The sequence below is a fragment of the Xiphias gladius genome, chromosome 10, assembly GCF_016859285.1.
Source record: "Xiphias gladius isolate SHS-SW01 ecotype Sanya breed wild chromosome 10, ASM1685928v1, whole genome shotgun sequence".
NCBI classification, from domain to species: domain Eukaryota; kingdom Metazoa; phylum Chordata; class Actinopteri; order Istiophoriformes; family Xiphiidae; genus Xiphias; species Xiphias gladius.
Window position 1 is genome coordinate 6,572,482 of NC_053409.1, and position 19,755 is coordinate 6,592,236.

Sequence of the window (19,755 nt, forward strand, 5' to 3'; positions counted from 1 at the left end):
GAATCTTGATTAGTCTCACCTAGTGCTGCACTGATCAAACAACCAACAATCATAATCCTCAGCTGATCATTATTTCAAATGCATTATCAAAAATTCAATGGAAACATTTGTTGAAATTCCAGTCATAAAGCATGTGATATCCAACCTTTTCACAGACTATTCAGTTCTGTAGTTTGTGTGTTAATAAGCCTGAAATGTCACACACATCAATGGATGTATGTACTCAATGTATGTGTGGGTGCAGATCCTCACCATAGTCACTGGGCATGGGTGCAGAGGCCACCTGGTGGATAACAGGCCGCTGATGGGAAGAGAGTCTAGTGTGGTGGCCCAGGACAGTGTCCCCCTCGACAGGCTCTGAAACATCCTCCTTTGTCATCTCCCCCTCAGGGCCTGTGGATGGAGCAATATTAGAAGTCCTATTCTGAGAATGCAAGTAGGTCTAATCTCAGTGAAACAATGAGAACTCCACTTCTTTCATGAAGAGACATGACTACACTGACGTTTTTGGTTGATCTTGCAACATCCTGCTAAAACAGTGAGCTTCTCAGTATTTCTCAGTATGTTAGTCAGAAAACTGCATCTGATTAAAAACCTAAAAGGGATATTAATTAGATAAAAGTATCTATACAGTATAATATCACAAAACACCTATAGCCTTAATATTGTTTACATTAGAGTGATATTCTTATTCGCTGTGCATTTTTTTATTCAAAGACTTTTGAAGTGGAACACTCCGAGACAAACTGACTCGTGAATTCTCTCTTACAAATAAACTGATTTCTCAATTTGATTAGTTGATATTACAGTATTACAGTTTCTATATAAATGCAATACTAAAAATTGAAACTCTTGCGCAAAATATCATATTGTATATGCTATGGTATTTTGAGATCTCTAGCATTTAAGCAAAAAGGAGAGTGCCATGCATCCTGAGGTATAATGGGGCCATGTTAGAGGACTAAATACTTGAGGATTATCGGTAAAGACCTATCTAAACTATCAAACCAACAAGATAATCTGATATACAGGCCTAAGGGTTACAGATTTCGAAAATCTGAATTAGAGTAAAAATAAATTTCAACTGGGATAAAACAAAGCTCGACTTATGGTTTTAGTTTTCCTACAGAAGATTTATGATTCATGGTGAACATATGCTTAACTACTAGCCTAATCTTGAAATACTGACACGGTAAAAGGAAAACAGGAGGCTGTGGAAAATGACAGAAAACTGGTTGAACTAGAACACACACACACACAGGCCTAAGCCTGGAAAGGAAACAAGGGACCTAAAATCTTCCCAACTGACCAACACTCACTGTCATCTTCTCCTTTATCCTCTTTCTTGTTGATCTCCATGACAGCCTCCCAGTCCAGCTAAGTTAAAATCAAGAGACACAGACTTGGCCCAGCAGAAAATCTAACCAAGCTGCCTCCCAAAATAACTCCCCAGCACATAGAATGTCCCGTCCTCATGCTCCAATAGCAGACCCCCTCTCTCTGGTTATACCCCGTTGATCCCTGACTACCAGGTCCAGCGGCTATTTACAGCTTGCACACTTTCAAGGGATAGTGTTCTCACTTCTGACTCTTCCCAGCTGGAATGTAACTCTCACTTTCCAGTCGTGTGCACTGCTGACCCCAGTGCCAGCTCATCTGACTAGTCAACCATTAAGACCCACAATGCAGAGAATGTGGTTGTAGGGTGACAGAGCAAACAAACATTGCATAAAAGGGCAGCAAAGTGTTGGTTGTGACTAGGACAAGTGTGCAATTCCCCTTGACAGCAAGCATCACCCTACGAAAGCACCCACAGGCACTTGTTCCCTACTAGCTCCAGGAAGAGAGGGGTTCTATTCAAGTGCCCCGGTGAGCCATGACAGTGTGAAAGTGACACAGCATGAACAATACCACGACACTGACACTGAAGCAGCTAAATGGAATTCAACCATCATTAATTTTATTTTTTACACCTCTGCTTTTCCTGCTTTGACATGTCAAAATGTCTCCTGAGAAAAAGGCCCCTTGTATTTCTCGCTTCTTATCTGACTATCTGGCTGAATGCTTGGGTAAGGGTCTAACAAAATAGTGTTATTTTGTTAAATAAATTTTTAATCTGAGTACAGTTTGATGGGGATCAGGATGTGAGTAAGGCTATATAATCTATTTTCAAGTAAAACTGCTGTGTGAGGGTTCGCTTTAGTGGTATGAGCGATAGATAATAACAGTAGTACTTCTCAGGAATCCTAAAATAAACCAATACAAACAATGCAACTAAGACAATTTTCAACTGAAATCCTGAGCCAATTCAGGTTGACAGTATAAAGTGTAAAGACAATCATTTAAAGTGTCTGTTTGGCTAAGCGGGAGCTAAAAGCTGATGCCAGGACCAAGCTTTAAACTGCATTAATTCGACACCACATTCAGCAGCAAATGCATTGACTAGGTGTTTTCCAATTACCATTACAGAAAAGAAGACTGCAGAAGGATATCAGAGAAAACTACGCACATCACAAACCAAGGTCAGACAAAAAAACAAGTACTGACTGGATAATTGACATTAGTTCTAATACCTTAACTGATCTGTTAAACAGAGAAAATAAATTGTCATTTCAGGCAGTTTTTCAGCACCAACTTTCATGCTGTGATCCCTGCTGAGAAGAGTGAGATGAGTAACTCCCTCTGCATCTCTGAGTGACTGGCTGCCTAGAGATTAGGATTTTGCAATGTGACTTGGGACAATGGCCTACTTTTGCAATAAGCCTCTCCTTGTTTGTCTGATCCATGATGTCATCTTGTTCACATCCTCACAGCTGATGCAGAGATAATACTGTGACATATTTCAAACTGATATCTCGGAGCATTTTGGCACCCATTCCTTTATTTCTACTCATTCCAGACCAACAAACTAGCTGTTCTGACTGGCTCTGTTTTGGAGTGTCTGTGATCCTATTAAATGTCATGCTGAACGCAACACCGTTACAACAACACAGTTGTATGCTGTATGATTGTGGCATAGCACACAACCTTAGTTGATTATATGGGTAAAATACAGAATTAAAAACATCAAGCCAAGCCAATTTGAACGCCACTGATTGAAATACAATGTTGCGCTGTGTAGCTTGGTTTTGTTTCAGCATTTGGGAGCTGTTCACTAACTTGAATAACCTCGACGCCCCCTACACATACAAAAAAACGGTCCGCCAACTCAGGTGTTTTCAATGGGCCTAGTTAGACACGCCTATCGTTTTTATTAGTACATGTAATTTGCTGACATCCCGTGTCCCCTGCAGCTCCACCCACCTAAATAATCAGCCTAAATAACTGAAAACACCTGTGTGCATACCACTGCAGGCAAAACTCTTACAAGTCTTTCACAAACAGCTATATAATTATTGCTCCACAGAAACATAACAATACACAATTGTTTAATACATCATTTATATCGGGCTGCCTATTTTGACATTTAGTAACGGTTTAACCTGGCTGTTTCCTGTATTAACCTAGGTTAAGCTAGCGTTAACTAAATGATTACAGCCGAAGAGATCAACCTACACAGCAGTGACCACTCCCTCATCTCACACGTTTGTAGCACTGAAGACAGCCGACGCTGTGTTCGCTTGCAAGAGGTCTTACCACTTATTTAATTGACTTCCCCATTATCTGCTGCTGTTACAGCAGAAGTTAACAACTGTTATTTAACCCAGGTAGCTGACAGGAAACTGTTAGCGGGCTAGCGTATGTTTAATAGCCGCTTCGGGCTCAGTGAGTGATAAGAGACAACACATGTGTTTCAATTGACGCCTAGTATTTGTGAGCAGTTAGCTGCCACTGATTTAATGCTCATGCATTTTGGAAAAAGTTGCCAAGAGAGATGAGGTGCCTTCTCACGTTAGCTCCTACGTTGATGTTATCTAGCACAAATGTTGGCCCAAGCTCTCTAGCTGCTTAAAATGAACTTTACGACTAGAAACTGGCATAAATATTATGTTAGGTAGCTAACAGTACGTAGAAAAATAATAACGTTACCTTGACCTTGCTGCTTGTTTCAATTCGCTCATGGGGAAAATGACTAGAAAGGTAATCGCGGATTTAATTTCCGTCACTTGTATGTGTGTGCTACATAGCTAAAGTTCATCCTGTTTTAGCATTCAGGTTTCAGAATAAAGGCCCTCATTATACACTTCCGGTCTTTAAAATAAATGTCATAAAACTACAATACACAACTTTAACCAGATAAAATAAGGATGACAGTTTGAATAGCATGCTATAGTTCTGATGCAAATAACATTTCCAGATTAAATGTTGTTTTAAATATTTTAATTATTTTTGAAATATTTCAAAATAATTTCCAAAACCCCTGAATTATGCATGTTATTTGTAAGTTTAAGGTACATTTTAATTATTTTAAATTTGGAAATCACAATTACCCTTAGACAAATCCACTGTTCCACTGAATACACTCACTTTGCTGATACTTCTACAGCCTACCCACCCAAAAAAACAACAGTAATGTCATGTTTTTAAGTATAGCAAGGTGCGACAGGGTTGGACTGCTGATGGGGAAAATTTTAAGTCCAACAACCCCCTCATCATTTACTGCCACAGTCTGGGTGGCTATGGCCATAGCCATTTTTCCATCCAACAGAAGGTAATTTCCCAGGGGCAGTATGGCAATGTGTGGGATGCTGGACACTCCCCTTGAATGAAAATTCAGAAAGGCCATTATTCAGGGCAGCTTCACCGATGGATGCCGCTCATTGAACCTGAAGACCCCGCAGCACCTGTGGCTGCCTCTGTCTCAGAACGTGCTCTTTTCTCGGTGACATCAGTCTCACTGGTTCAAGTTAGGTCTGCCCCCCCCAAAAAAAACAGTCACTACCCTATCTAGTGGATATGGCAACAGTCAAAAGAGTGAGCGAGATGATGATGCTGATGCCAGGTGTCCTCTGATTATGCAATCATGACCAAGAACTCTGGTCAGTAAGGCCAAAAACAGCAAACACGATAGGTTAACGACAATTAAATAATAGCATTGGACACAGTTTATTCCAGTGTAAGATGCATAAACCTTTGCTTCGGTTTGTAGTTCAGTCACAGGGGACGTGGTGGATTTTTGATTTTTGACTTTATCTGGGCTATAGACCGGTTCTGCCAAAAATCAGTTCCTCACTTGCAGCGACTTCCCTGTGGCTGCTGCTGTAGCCTACCTGCGTGTTATTTATGGCCTGTTTACGCATTGTTGCGAGAGCACTGTCGTTTGCCCTCAGCTGGTGAAGACAGCGGGGGCTATCGTTGTCTGAACACCGTTTCCATGGAAACGCAAACAAAACGGCCTGCAGTGATTGCTTTACATAGACTCCGCTCACTGGCGCAGAAACCCCAAATGGTTAACTTACATGCGAAATAACTGTTGTTTTTTTTGTTTTTTGTTTTTTATCTACTATATGTATTGAACAGTTGCATTTTTCTCTCTCTCTAGCCAGCAGAATGGACTTGACCAATGTTCGGCGCGTGTCCTCCGCAGGCTACCGGTTACCGGAACGATCCAGTGGAACAAGGCCGATAACAACCCAGCCCCCCGCGGACAGGCCGCGCTGCCCGAAGGGAAACGTGGTGTCCTTGGAGCAGGACCCAGACAAGGGTGATCCCGTTAAACAGGACCGAGTGTGGAAAGAGCTGGTTTGGAGAGAGGGGAGAGGATTCCGGGAATGGTGAGTATGGCCTTGGTTGGATCGTGTTCTGTGAGCCACGGAACCGTTGAAATAAGACCGCGGGACTTTATTTCTAACAGATGTTGCTGGTTACGAACTGAAATCCTGGAGTCAGTCTTAGGTCGTGGCGGACTAACCTAAAGCTTAACGGATTCAGCCTAATCAATAAATGATGGTCCACAGGGAGAAGAACTGGAGCTTTCTCAGGAACTATGATCAGATGGTAAGAAAAATGTAGACTATGTGCTTTGCTCTAATGATATTAAGATTGCTTTTTAAATAAGGCTGCCATGAAAATAGTTCATTACCTACTGTTTAACTATACCTGAACATCATTTCCAATGCTATAAGCCAGAATACCTTCAAATTAATATGCCTAAATAATTTTACAATACACTAGAAAGTAGACTGAAAACGTTAGAAATATTAACCGAATCTCAATTATTTATCTTGACAATAAGATGCTCAGCCCTGAGCACTGAAATATTTGACTTTTTGACAATAAAAGCATTTATCTAAAATATTGTTACTCCCAGTAATTCTTCATAATGGCACATCAACCTGCCGTAATATTTGACTGATGAATTTAATGTCAGCTTTATCTGCAAGCCATTCCACAGCGGAATGATTGCCAGCAAACATCTGGCTCCAATTTTACCCCTGTGTGTTGGTAGGGACAGCTGAAGTCAGAGGAGCCTCTACCCAGCTACGTGCCGCCCTTCTCTGATCGCGTCCCCAACACCACCAACCAGATGTTTGGCAGCCGATTGTCCACTCCACTGGGGAGTGAACTGGTCAGGCTGGACAGGCTGTTACTCCGGTCTGGAAGCCATCACAAGCGCAAGCAGGATCCAGAGATGCTGCCCTGCTAGACCACTCTGAAGTTGAGACACTTCACATCCCTGCACGTCAGGTGTTTTTTTTAGCCTGGACTCTACAAAGCTTTGACTGTCCTTACTCACCATGGCTCAGTGGTTCAGCCTAGGTGAGAATAGAGTTAATGTTGTGAGTTGTTTTTTTTTGTTTGTTTGTTTGTTTTTGTCAATTTCATGGGGATTGAATTTTAAGTAAAACACAGACATCTACATATAAGCCATGTCTGATCCTAAGAAAATGATGTTTGCTGTCCTACGTCTGCTAATTTACCAGATAAGTGGTAATTCATTGATCATATTTATACCTGTGCCCAGAAAGTGTGTTTATTTATAGGGTTTGCTTTTTTGTGGCAAAAATTGTTACATTCCAAGGAGTACAAGACTTAATGTTAAAGGCATTCGCTTACCAATTACAAGCAGGTGAGAAGGGAAGACAATGGCAGATCAGATTAATTTCATTTTAGCTCCATCAAGTGTTTAATCAGATACTTGATCAAAAAGAGACCTGATCAAATTTGGATGAGTTAAAAGTTGTATCACCACTGTGTTTCTCTGTACAAAGGTAGTGTACTCAAATAGGCCAGTGTTGCAAGGACTCATAAGGAGAAGGCAAAAAAAACAAAAACAAAAACAATAAAAGTTAAAAGCATGCAAGTGGATGGTCCCTATAAAGATCCCTATATAGATCACTCTTAAAAAAAACATAGCATGCAGTTTAACAACAGCTCTATCATAAGAATTTACCGTATGAGAATCTTAGTTACTGATGCTATTAGTACATATTTTATTTTGGTATTAAACTGGTTTTATTTTTTTAAACTTAAAGGACCTAAACTAGCTGTTACATATTGTTAGATGTTTTTCAGGACCTAAGCCATTGTTCCATTGAACATTTTCAGAATAATGTGGTTTATCCAGCTGCACTTCGTGGTATTGTCAGCATATCTCAGGTTTTTGCACTGTTGTAGCTGCCTTAAAATGCCATTCTGTTAATTGTTACGCTGCTATCAATCACTGCCCCTTTGTCTAAATTTGAATATAAATGTTGGTCCCCAATGAATCTGTAAAAGTTTTCTTTAGACGACTGTATCCTTTGGATGTGTCTACATTATAATCAAAGTCAACATCTCACTGGAATAAAGATTTTGCATTTTAAAATCTGAGCGTAGTGGATGGATTTTGTTGTGATAAAAGTAGTGAATAATATCAACAGTTTAATCAGTGCAGCAGATTATACAATATGATGCAATTTAAAGAGTTGTTTGAGCGGACAGTGCTTAGACGCTTTCCATCGAGTGACTGCCGAGAGGACCCCGTTCTCAGAGTGAAGCTTCAAGAATGTCGAAGTGCAACTTGTGCGCACAACGAGCCAATCAGCTTTCAGCGGATGTATGCGGAAGTGAGAGAGACGCGAGCTGACGGGAAACCGCGTCAAGTTGACAGAATCATAAAGGAAATCAAAGAAGTCCGCTTTCGAAATAAAAGGCTATCCTCCATCTATCCATCCTCTATCTCTATCCATCTATCTATCCATCTATCCATATATCTATCTATTTATCTATAGGTAGTTATCTTTAAACTTGTAAAGATTTGTCGTCGATTATTGTTTTGTTTTTTTTTACTTTTATATTTTCACCGGACATACATAAAGATACTGCGGCGCTGGTTTCACGCCAAGCCGGACGTCATTGTCATTTTGAAAGTGCAGAGCGGAAGTGATTTTCTAGGTGACGTTACCTTGACACTTGTGAGCGCGTCTTGGCCGCCAGTCCTGGCGAAACCCTCAGAGACCCGCCGTTCTGAAGTCCGGGTGTTTGCCCGTTGCCGTCTCCCGAGAATGCAGTCGGATATGTTTCTGCACGCCGCCAATGTCAGCACGCTGTTTGTGTGCATGGTGCTGAAGTTCCCGCAGATCTTCGCACTGATGCGAGCGAAGTCATCGGCTGGGGTCAGCCTCAACAGTCTTCTGCTCGAGTTGGTCGGGTACGGGACCCTAAGTTTAACTTGTTTGAGTAGTGTGGGGGGTGTGGGGGGGGGGGCTGATGCCGTTTTGTGATCTGCGAAGTGTCTTAGACTTGGTAACAACAAGGGACAATTACGTGGGACCAGTGTGATGTGGCACGCCGCTTTACCCCGTCTTCAATGCAGCTGTTATACTGATGTGATGTTGTCTTCCTGTTCCTCACCGGGTAAATCCCTTGTGTAGAGAGCGTACCCGCCAAACTCCATTTAAAAATGTTTCGGATTTATTGTGGCCTCGGTTATAGGTAAGGGCGTATATATTCCTAAATGTGATCTAAGACTGAATCCCTTACACGGTGTGAAATGGTAAATCCGGCTTAAATCGGAACTACCACCGACCTCTTATTTTAATAAAACGTTAAAACCTATATTATGTCTCCACCATCCAGTTATTTCTAGATGAAGTGTTAAATGGGACATGAGGAGGCTCACTGAGTTTTGAGGCACGCAAGTGAAAATCGGCCCTCTAATAAAAATAATCCTACGGTCGAGGGTTTTAACACTGAAACAATTGTGCTTTGTTTAGAAAAGCTGAGAATTCAGCTTGACTTACTGAGGGCGAGGAAAGACTGGCCTCTGTGTGTCTGCTGTGCCGTCTGATGTGAAACCAGTGCAGTAGACTGGGTCCTTGAAGTAGGTCTCAGGTATCGAGCAGGAGGTGTGATCAGAATCCGCTTTAAAACTTGAATATATGAGGATTCACTGTTGTGGGGACGATTTGTAGTTTGGGACTAAGCGGCTTTGTGTCTGCAAGGCTGTGTCATTTCTCAGTGTCCTGTCTCTCCTCGGTGCCTGGCAGTAGCTGCACTGTCTTAGACGCCTCTACTATGTTGGTAAGTGACAGCCTGCTGCCATTGTGCATGCTAGAGCGAAATAGCCAAGCCCGTAAGCTGCACTGGGTAAGATGTCTATGCAGTAATAAATTTTGTTTTTATCAGCCCTCAATTACAAAGTGTGCCTTCGGTCCAGAAAAGCATCTTCCCCAGTTAAATTGGCGTACATTCACCCTTGTCATCGCCATTGAGTTTTATTGATCAATACCTCCGACTGTGGAATGATTCCACCAGTTGCTGAGATTTCCAGCTTTCAGAACTCTCATTTCCAGCCTGATTAGCAGCAAAAAAAACTGTTCACACCGGGTCAAACTTGAATCTGAATGTGGTTAAATGTACCTGTTATTTATGTCGATTACATGCCACCGCAGCCCGTGCCTCTGGCAATGTGTTCAGATAGACCTCGATAAAGTCCATAGCTTACTTAATGAGCCCTATAAGTGTAAAAATCAAATCTGTCTCCTCAACTGCAGTCAGTGAGAGAGCGCTTCTTTTCGCCGTTCCATCCCTTCACTGTGTAGAGCTGGCGAACGTGAACGCGCTCTGTGGGGTTTACCGACAAAAGGCCACTTGTAACAGCAGTTTGACACGTCTGACATATGAAATTGCCTTGTGCAGCTTTGACTTGGATTTCATTTTGATTGTTCATCATCATGGCAACGTCGACCTGCATCCGTTTCTCAGCCATCGCCTTGCCTGCTTGTAGACACCGAGACGCATCGACAGCCTGTAAGCACAGGCGTCCAGCTGCATGTTAGCTTGGTAAACAGGATCCTCGCCTGTAGAGTCTCAGAAGTTCTTTCGCTGAGGACAGCTGAGGAAAACACCCCCTCGACTTTGTTTATCACGTTTGCTGAACATATTTTTCCCAGCCGCTTCCATTAAGGAGTGAATTGAGCAGTGATTGCCGCTGTTCGGTTAGTAAACGGTGTGTCTGTTATTCACAATGCCTGAGCTTCTGCGTAGTATGGATGGCTGACGTGAAAATTCGCCTCACTACCCCCAAACCTTGAGTGTTCTCATCAATCAGTTTTTTATTATATTTACTTTTGAACGTGGCTCCAGTGTTTCACTGCCGAACATTGCAATGCAGCGTCATAACCTGACACCATCTGCTTTACAGGTTCATTGTTTTTGTAACGTACCAGATGTACTATGACTACCCACCTCCAACATACCTGGAATATCCAATCCTCATTGCTCAAGGTGAGACAACTGTATGCCCACGGTTTATTATTATGCATAGGGAATTGACAGTAAATCAGTAGATCATCTGCGTGGTTGATGTGGTGAGTAACTGAAGTCATTTTCTCAGCCCGTGTCAATCCCTGGAGGCCTGTAACTGACAGCCAATTATGACATATTAACTAAAGAGGAGTCAGATGTCTTATGTCTTTGTAAGCAAAGTTAAGTTTTGTAAACTAGAAATATTAGTATATTTTGAACGAGTTAATGAGACAGTGTAATAAAAATCAAGCCCAGTCCTGTGAAACGTTTAGCCTGTTGACCATTTGCCCTAAAGCGGTGCGTGTTACAACCTGCCCTGTGTCCTCAGATGTCATTCTTCTGCTCCTGATTCTTCACTACAACGGCAGCCTGCAGCAGAGCCTCATCTACACCTTGGTGTATCCTCCCACCGCCCAGTTTCACTATCTAATACCACCGGATGTGAAAGTGTTCATTCAGTGTTGAAGAAAACGAATGAGGAATGATTGGCCTCTGTCGATGCCGTTTTCATGTCCCGTGTCACCGCCTTAACATGATGTGTTCAGGTTTGTCGGTGGCTGGAGGCTCCTCACCGTGGAGAAGTGGATCATAGATTTGGCTATGGTAAGAAGTCCGTGCAGCATCAATCATAAGTCCCAGTATGTCAGAGAGTAATCAAAAGAATGGCATGTCATCAGTCAGGAGTAATGAGGTGGAGATTTGAGCAGACAGTTATCCAGAGCTCATTGCACCTGTTGTATCTCAGGAGGACACCCAGGCCTTCCAAATGCCAAGTAGTCTAGTTGGTTAATGAGATGAAGGAGTCTGAAGCCATTTTTATGGCACATAAGTAAGTGAGAGCATTGATCTTGCAACCGTTTTCCCCCTTAAAGTTAAATTTTTTAGAAGCTACAAAAAGCATTTGAAACCTTTTTGAAATTAAACTGGTAAGACGTGGCATCGTGTGAACAAGAATCACGTAAACTATGTAAGGACTTAATCTACACTTGAGCATGTCCCTTGAATCCTATCCAGCCTGACCTCCACTCTCTTCTCAGAGCCTGTGCACATTCATCAGTGCAGCCAGTAAATTTGCCCAACTGCAATGCCTATGGAGATCCAAGGACGCCGGACAGGTTAGCGCCCTCTCCTGGGGTATGGCTACCTACACATGTGTGGGTGAGTGTACTGGACGTGAAAACCTGTTCTGCTCGCCATCGGCTCCCGAGGGAAGTATCGGGCTCTTTAGCTTCATAAACGCCCCATCATGTTCTCCAGCTAGTCGCTGACTTTGTCTGCTGTTTGTTGGAGGACAGGTAGCATACAGTGCTTTTCTAGAGCTTTGGCAATGAAAACGGCTAAAAGTGATACCAACCAGAGGGAACCAAAAGTAAAACTTTGGGCAGTGAAACCAAAACTAGATGTCAAAAAGCTACTAAGACCAGGGGAACTACAGAGTAGGCTGATCATTCTCTGTGGGGTCAGATTCCTTTTGAATGTACAGATCCTCATTTGATCCTTTGTTATTATGTTTCATAAAAAATACTGATTATGGCAGCTTTAAATTTGAATAATTAATGCCAAGGAATTTAATTATTTCGCAAGTTTGGAAAAGTTGTGATCACTGTCCAATCACTGAAACCTGGGATGATGATAAACTTCAATTACCGTCTCGCAGTTGTATGCCTCTGCCAACCAGTCAAGTTGCAGTCGACATGCATGTCTGTCCAGACTATAGGTAGTGAAGGCTTTTCTATCCGGCGGCAAAGATCTATACAATCATCACAGTTTCTAGGTGGCCACCCAAAATTAGTGTCACCAATTCAGTATCCAACCAAATATGACATATGGCCACAATTTCCCCTTCTGTTCCTGAGTTATGGCGTTGAATAAGAGCCAGAGTGTTTCACAGTGAAGTTGACCTTTGACCTTTTTGATATAAAACGTCATCACTTCATCATTTTACCCTATTAGACATTTGTGTGAAATTTTGCCATAGTTAGCGTTAGTTTCTTGAGTTATGGCCCAAAACGTGTTTTGTGAGGTCACAGTGACCTTGACCTTTGACCCACACAAATCTAATCGGTTCATCCTTGAGTCCAAGTGAACGTTTGTGCTAGGTTTGTAGAAATTCCCTCACGGCATGAGATATCGCGTGCATGACAATGGGACGGACGGACGGACTGACAGCCAACCCGCAAACGTGCCTGCTGCCACGGCTGTCGCCGGCGCTGCGGCATAAAAGTGATAGAATGCTGTACAGAAGTGGCTTACAAATTTTCTGTGACTTTTTTTCTTCTCCCTAAAGTATTATTACTGTAATATTTCAGATCATTAATATGTATGATACTATTAAATCGGCTCCTAATTTAAGAAATTGGCAATTCAACACGTCATTAATTAAATATTAGACGCTCTCTTGGATAATGAGGACGTCGTTAACTCGGCTTCCTCTTCGTTTCAGCGCGGATCTACACCACCACAGTGACAACTGGAGACATGCAGGGTAAGTCAGACTCAATTACAAATGGAACTCTTGAAAAAGATTTGTTCTCTAAATAACTATCATTATAATTTTACATGAATAAAGGATTTTTTTTTTTTGTGGTTCTGGTGCTTTGCTATGAGGAAACCTGGTGTGCACTGAGGCAGGAGTGAAATCTCATAAGAACGCAGCTTCTTTGGTGCTCAGTCGGTAGCATCTACAATGTGAATAGTCAAAGTTGATGGCTACGCTCTCCTGAGGAACTGCGTTTTAGAGAATTGACTTTTAAAACCTAATTTTGGATGAGGTTTGTAACTCTTACATATTTTCAGGGGAGAAAATGAAGTAAACGTGCAGTGTGAAATATAAAATAGGCCTTGCTATAGTTGTTTTTCTTTGGCAAGAGTTTCTATTTCAATAAAAAGGCAAAATATTTCTACACAACATAAGAAAGTATCTTGTCAGAATTGGAGGTGAAAGGGAACCAGGAGGCTGAAAGAAGGCGTTTTGGGACTCTGGTTATTGATAAAGACCAAATGAAAGAATTACATGCACAGTAGTACAGTACAGTTCACTACTTTGCATGAATGCACAGGAAGTAGTGATCTAGGTTAAAAACGTGTGCAGGTCCAAATGGCTACTTCTCAACGGTCTAAGACGTCAGAATTCTGGCTTTTTCAATCTGAAGAAGCTACATTTTCTGCAGAGCTCGGGAATGTCTCATGGTTTTATGTAGAGAATAAAACTATTATTATAACCTTAAATGAAACCCGCTGACCCTCACAGAGGCAGGCAGAGCAAGGGACATTGACTTTAGCAGCTTTTAACTAGCAGATCGTTCAGTAATCAATGTTTGTAACGACAGATCAGAAACTCTAGCTTTACGAATCACGCTAACAAGCTCCCGTCACCTTTATTCTCACGAAACCTCTCCCTTTGTCCCAGTCCTGGTGCGGTTCATCGCCATGACCTTGCTGAACCTGTGGGTGCTGCTCACCGTGCTCTACTACCAGAAGCGCAGCAGCAGCTCCAAGAAAGAAGACTGAGTTTTAAAGCCGGGTCTCGGGGCTGACTGGGAGGTCACCACACTGATAGGCTGTTCTTTGATGAGTTTACAGGGTTACTTTGGACACAGCCAGTACTGAAGGAAACTGAAGGGTAACAACGGTTATGTCAGATTCTTTTGTGATACTCAAACCATAAAATGTGATATTCATTTTGTTTTTACCTCAGTATTAAACCCACACATTTCTTTTTATACCATTCCAGTGACCAGATAACTGCTATAACTGTAGTGAAAAAAGAGACCTATGCTTTTTCATACTGTACATGGAAAAAAAAAAGTAGCGTATTTGATAGGATAGCACAAGTAAAGTATATCTGAAATCTTCCTACTCAGGATAAAAATACTTTATTTTGAATAGCTTTTCTAAGTGTAAAGTTCTTTTCTGAACTATTTTAATAAAACGAACATTTCAGCTACTTACATTGTGGTCATTCCGGTGTCGTACATGAAAATCCGTTAAAGCATAATAGCCTCAGAGATTTTAAGACAGAGAAATAATCCAAAACCAAAAGGCACATCCATGTCTTTATTGTTGAAGTGGTTATTATTATAGAGCTGTTTGGTAGCAAACATGCAATCTGGATGTAGAGCCCTTAAATACAAAGTGGACAAGGCTGTATAAATAATATAATGTGCACTGTAAGGCATGTAAAATATATACTGTGTATATTTATATGTATAAAACATGCTTCTTGGTTAAAGGAGAGCACTCAGTACACACATACACACACACACACACACACACACACACACACACACACACACACACACACATACTCACATAGTTTACTCTTCACCTGTTATATAAGCCACATACACACAACAATGTGCCCAAACTCAGAGTTTGGTTACTTTTAATACAAAAATATCAGGACAAACACTTAAAAAAAAAAAAAAAAAAAAAAACTTTCAATGGAATAGTGCTGCTCAGTATTTTGACTCATGGCATATGATTGCATACCTTCAATGTTTCTGCTTCTCATTGGTGAATTCCCCTCATTTTCATTGTCAGGAATGACTGAAAAACTACATTGGTTAATAGGTGGAGGCCTGTGGGTGACAGAACTCAAGGGTGAGGCCTGAAAAGGCAAACACATGCAAGTTCACTCAGAGTAGTTGGTGATGAAAGGGGGCTTCAGTCAAGTATATATTCGGATAGAAGTAATACAATGCTTGTGTGTCGTCTCTGGTAAAGCCCAGATGTACATTCAAACAACAAAGGAGCTGAGCTCGGATCAGAAAAGCATTAACGGTGCACCCCTTGATTTCAGTAAACATTAACCCTCAGAACTGACAGTGCAGGTTTGTAAGATTATGAGGATCTCATGTCTCGTCCTCCATCTAATGCCATTCAGAGCAAGATTCTGTTCACTTATAACCGTTACTGTAATCATACGACAAACCAGTGATTCAGAGCGCGCCTGAGTCAGAAACCTGAATAAGAGGCACTCAAGGAACTATGTGCTCAAATTCAAGAGGAATCTGACACTCCTGCCCCACCTGACTGACTTTCCCAAAAGTCCCGGCTCGTTTGCTTGAGTGCTTTATTCAAGTTTCTGTGACCCGTGTGGACACGCACCTGAAAGCAGAATGGTGAGAAGCAGGAAGCTACAAACAATATGTTAAAGAGTTTGAAAAAGCCAAAGTACAGATCTTGTATCTGGGATCAAGTTCAACTCTAGTTCAACTCAACTGTATTTAGCCAAGAAATTAAAAGATTTACTATCTTCTGAGTGTAGTGTTCCCCATTAAACCCTTAATATTGTTCACAATCATTAAACACAAAAATGTCTTTTTTATTTGGCCACAAGAATTCCCAAAGGTGGAGTCGAGAGTTTTCCTGCTGGTTCCTTCAATCAGACAGCGTGTCCTGGTGAGAGGTGTTGAGGTAAGTGTATCCCCTTCCTGCGAGCCCTAGTCGGGCGTTTAAGAGCTCTCTTATGTTCTGTGGGAGCTGAACGAGCTGCTCCAGCCCCCCCAGAGACACCAAATTGCTCTAGTCGAGGGACCAAGAGAAGACTTCAGCTAATACGCTTACAAGCCATCCAGCTTGCTGGAAAGATCGAACCGCTACAGTTCAACAAAAGGGGAAAGAGACTTTGTAACTCTCACAGGCTGAAGCAGGACAGGGTGGGTTGTGGAGAAGTGATGTGTTGTTCAGTGTGCTGTTCTGCAAACGGAGCTTTGTATACAGTCTTTGATTTAGGAAGAACATCCCAGCACTTCGAAGATGCACCACGCTCCCAAACAAGGTTAACTGGAGGAAGAGAGAAAAACAGATGCAAGGTTAGTCTGAGCAAATCCTAAATGATATATCAAAGAGATTATAGATTTAAGGAAGACTAAAGAATCCTGTATCACTTGTTCTCACATATTTAATAAAGGTTTATGAATTTGTGCAGGATTCTATATCTATATATATAGACAGACACACACACACACCCACGCCTGTCAAGAAGACTTTACGGTGTGCAAGAAGTTGGTTGTAATACCATCGACTTTTTTTTTTCATAGAACCAAATCAATCCTATGGGTGCAGTGTGTAGAATCTGATGTGAAAGTTTCTGTTCCTGGCTCTGATAAAATGACCCCCCCCCCCCCATTTAAACCATTTCACCAAACCGCAGCTTTTTTAGGGCGTTAAGTACAGCCTGACAACTCCTGGATTTCCTAAACCAATACTGATACTTGAGACTTACGGAATAAATTAAAATTGAAATATATATCAATATATTGGCTGAGTTCTGTTTTGTAACATAAAAAAGACATTTTTGATAGGTATCCTTTAAATTTTCTAAAGAACTGTGACCAAGATATGTTCTTATTTGGACAGTGCTCTCTTCTAGTGGAAAAACAACGTAAGGGAGTAAAGAACAAACCTACAGTATCTTTGTGCTCTGCAGTTTCATGTTACTGGTCATCCAACATATATGCTGATACCAGTACATTTGTAACAAGCTGAAATCAAGATATATCAGGCTCTGGTTTTAAAGGGAAGGTTATATAACATTTTTTTTAACCTTACCGTAATTAATTTTACTGCAAACAATGATAAACCAGCCAACAGAGAAGATATTATCACTTTCACAAGAGTGCATGTGCAAAAAAAGTGATCCAATTAGACATGTGCCTTCCCTAAATAAATTATAGAAAGTATAAAAAGTGAATAAGTTCTATTTTAACCCAGAAGGCAATGATGAATAGATCGGCTTCCCTTTCAGTCACCCAGCAGTGAAGTGATGCCAGTTATCGGGTGAACAGCCAAATGTCTCCTTCACATTTAAGGAACACCATACTAGCCCTGGGTCCAACATATGTGCACACAGCCCGCCACCACCACCACAAACTGACAACCAGGACTGCGTCCCCCCATTCAGTGCAGAAAGACCTTTTTGGTTGTAAACAAACATACACACATTTAGGAATTTAGTCGTTTACAGGAAAACATCCGGCTGAAGGAGGCAAAAGATTAGGGAAGTCGTCATTTATACCAGTGTCCACTGTTGGATTCTTCTCGCCTCATTTTGAAGCCATTTGACCTGCGAGGGCTGAGGTCAGAGAATGCAAGGTCACATTGGGTGAGACATTTTTAAGGACGTTAACAGGATAATGTGACCAGAGAACAGCACATTTATCCGGAGCACCTTTAGAAATATCAAAGCTAATGCAGTCCATGTGGTCAGCTACCCCCCTAAAGACAACACTATTTTTAAGGGTCCCACGTTTTTCAAGTTAGCAGAGAATAAAAAGCAGAGGGTCTTGAAAACACTTTTCTTTTCATAAATATTCAGGATTGATCTCCAGTGTTTCATTCTCTTTTGGAAAACAATAAATAAATCCCTGCAATTTGGGACAGCTGATGTATGAATCATGGTTTTTCACGTGGAAACAGTGTTCCACTGCCACGGAAATCACTGCACTGCACAGCACACACTGCACACTGTGTTACCATATGTGGTCATCAGAAATGAATAGAGGAACAGTCATCATCGATTTCATCCAACGCCCAGTGCCAGTCCTGAAGACCAAAGTCCTCAAATCTGAAAGGGGAGATCAGTTCTGATGGCCAGGTAACAATTAATGCAGATATCTGTAAATTAAGCCAACTCTTGTCATGCGCAGGCCTGGCAGCCGTTCTCACGTTAGAGAGAGGTGTGTTACGAAAAGGGAGGTCGTGAGAGACACAACGACACTGACCCGAGGACATGAAGAAGACAAGCTGCTCAACTTTTCTGAGGTCACCTTGCATGCAAAGAACAAGACCGGCTCCTCACATTCCTACGTTTCAAAAAAAAAAAAAACTTTACAGATGTATGGAAACATGAATACTGCTTCTGGGAACGTCTGACCTTTTGGTAACCTGGATGCACTGTAGACGGCCTCTTAATAGGGGTTGACCAATGAGGCTGTCACAGAAGGCATTTTCTGGCATGAAGAGGCCAAAGACTAACAGTGGCTAACTTTCAGCATATTCAAATAGGACAATTTACATGTCAAATGATCCAGAAAAACTTTAGACCTCTCAGAGCCAGCAAATGCAATACTGATCATTTATACAATAAATACACAATGTGTTTAGTTTAACTAAAAAGCAAATACTGGACCTATATACCATTTTTACCCTGGTCTGTATGCAGATGGTCCCTTTCATCTGAGTATTTTCTAAACTGTGTGCATTAGTAACCAAAAACACATTCTCCCTGGTGACTCAATAAGTAATCCAACATAAATACAAACAGGAATAAAACCAGTGTGTCAAATACTGAAAAAAACATTTTCTGTTTTTTTTTTTGTTTTGTTTTTTTTACAGCCTGTACAGAGAACAAAAACTTTTCATCTACGCTCTCCTGTCTGCAACTCTACCTGCTCTTGCTGGTGGGGAGCTGTCGACTGGGCCTCCTCATAGACTGGCTGGGCTGAACCTTCATGGACGCGCGTGGCGAGGAGCGTGCAAAGTGCTCTGGTGGCGGCGGCTTCTTGGGAATCTTCTTGACCAGCCGGCTCACCCACTTCTGCTGCTCCTCCTGGGACACGGCCAACAGCAGCAGGTTCTTGGCCGTAGACACATCGTAGTTTACTGGTGGTAAAAGAGAAGAGAAATTTACCTTTAGCATCAACACTCTATTACTATTTTAAAAAATTTCTGTTAAACCTTAAAACTGCACTAATGCTGCACCAATCCTAGTTCTTAGTTTGGTAAAACCATGCACTGGAGCCTCCTACCTTTGCAGGGAGCAATGATCTCCTCCTTCTTATCCATATGGTCTTTGTGGCACTTAATGTGGCAACGCCGGCATTCCAGAGCAGGCGGCGGCTTGAACATATTCCACAGAGGCTTGGTGCACGCCTCGCAGTTGGTGGGGAAGTGGTAGAGCGTGGGGATGAACTCGTGGCCCTTGTGGCAGATGTAGCTGGACTTCTCTCCAATGGCCAGTGGCTCCACAGGAAACTCTGGCTCCTTTTTGCTTTCCCCTTCATTGGCATAAAGAATCTGGAGAGAGGATAGAAGATCAGGACGGAGGACTTCTGTCAAAAGTTGTGCTTTTGATACTCA

The 19,755-nt window shown here is 41.8% G+C and overlaps 4 protein-coding genes across 23 annotated transcripts in view; 2 read left to right on the plus strand and 2 right to left on the minus strand.

The window, feature by feature from the left end:
* Window positions 1–4,154, minus strand: part of LOC120795145 (CAP-Gly domain-containing linker protein 4-like) — a 38,094-nt gene extending 33,940 nt beyond the window's left edge. For 4 of the 15 annotated variants that reach the window (XM_040136746.1, XM_040136735.1, XM_040136734.1 and 1 more), the window contains exons 1-2: window positions 1,310–1,363; window positions 253–393 (exon numbers count right to left, since the gene is read on the minus strand). In XM_040136746.1, the coding sequence (XP_039992680.1) occupies window positions 253–393; window positions 1,310–1,325 (157 nt within the window). In that variant the 5' untranslated portion in view covers window positions 1,326–1,363. The other 11 variants (XM_040136739.1, XM_040136736.1, XM_040136745.1 and 8 more) reach the window with 11 other exon arrangements.
* Window positions 3,366–6,616, plus strand: c10h2orf50 (chromosome 10 C2orf50 homolog). 3 transcript variants are annotated; one of them, XM_040136750.1, is made up of 4 exons: window positions 3,366–3,629; window positions 5,483–5,714; window positions 5,898–5,937; window positions 6,389–6,616. In XM_040136750.1, the coding sequence occupies exons 2-4, from the start codon at window positions 5,491–5,493 to the stop codon at window positions 6,584–6,586; spliced, it is 462 nt and encodes a 153-aa protein (XP_039992684.1). In that variant the 5' UTR covers window positions 3,366–3,629; window positions 5,483–5,490; the 3' UTR covers window positions 6,587–6,616. The 3 variants fall into 3 exon arrangements, with proteins under 3 accessions (XP_039992684.1, XP_039992683.1, XP_039992685.1); XM_040136749.1 differs by lacking the exon at window positions 3,366–3,629 and adding an exon at window positions 4,953–4,979; XM_040136751.1 differs by lacking the exon at window positions 3,366–3,629 and adding an exon at window positions 5,317–5,389.
* Window positions 6,617–8,293: 1,677 nt separating this feature from the next.
* Window positions 8,294–14,616, plus strand: slc66a3 (solute carrier family 66 member 3). Its single transcript, XM_040136682.1, has 7 exons — window positions 8,294–8,572; window positions 10,568–10,650; window positions 11,000–11,069; window positions 11,217–11,274; window positions 11,709–11,829; window positions 13,115–13,156; window positions 14,081–14,616. The coding sequence occupies exons 1-7, from the start codon at window positions 8,427–8,429 to the stop codon at window positions 14,179–14,181; spliced, it is 621 nt and encodes a 206-aa protein (XP_039992616.1). The 5' UTR covers window positions 8,294–8,426; the 3' UTR covers window positions 14,182–14,616.
* Window positions 14,617–14,725: 109 nt separating this feature from the next.
* The window catches only part of rock2a (rho-associated, coiled-coil containing protein kinase 2a), a 35,618-nt gene continuing 30,588 nt past the window's right edge, over window positions 14,726–19,755 (minus strand). Inside the window, exons 30-33 of one of the 4 annotated variants that reach the window (XR_005708207.1) lie at window positions 19,425–19,692; window positions 19,065–19,278; window positions 17,618–17,749; window positions 14,726–16,458 (exon numbers count right to left, since the gene is read on the minus strand). Coding sequence is in view for 3 of the 4 variants with exons in the window: in XM_040136681.1 (XP_039992615.1) it covers window positions 18,163–18,241; window positions 19,065–19,278; window positions 19,425–19,692 (561 nt within the window). In the remaining variant the exon portion in view is untranslated. The other 3 variants (XM_040136679.1, XM_040136680.1, XM_040136681.1) reach the window with 3 other exon arrangements.

Bases quoted from the DNA above. Each gene is read 5' to 3' on its own strand.
- c10h2orf50 (XM_040136749.1), top strand. The intron at 5,715-5,897 runs GTGAGTATGGCC...GATGGTCCACAG, and splicing joins GGGAGAGGATTCCGGGAATG to GGAGAAGAACTGGAGCTTTC. The intron at 5,938-6,388 runs GTAAGAAAAATG...GTGTGTTGGTAG, and splicing joins TCAGGAACTATGATCAGATG to GGACAGCTGAAGTCAGAGGA.
- slc66a3 (XM_040136682.1), top strand. From the start codon at position 8,427: ATGCAGTCGGATATGTTTCTGCACGCCGCCAATGTCAGCACGCTGTTT. The intron at 11,070-11,216 runs GTATCCTCCCAC...TGATGTGTTCAG, and splicing joins AGCCTCATCTACACCTTGGT to GTTTGTCGGTGGCTGGAGGC. The intron at 11,830-13,114 runs GTGAGTGTACTG...TCTTCGTTTCAG, and splicing joins GGCTACCTACACATGTGTGG to CGCGGATCTACACCACCACA.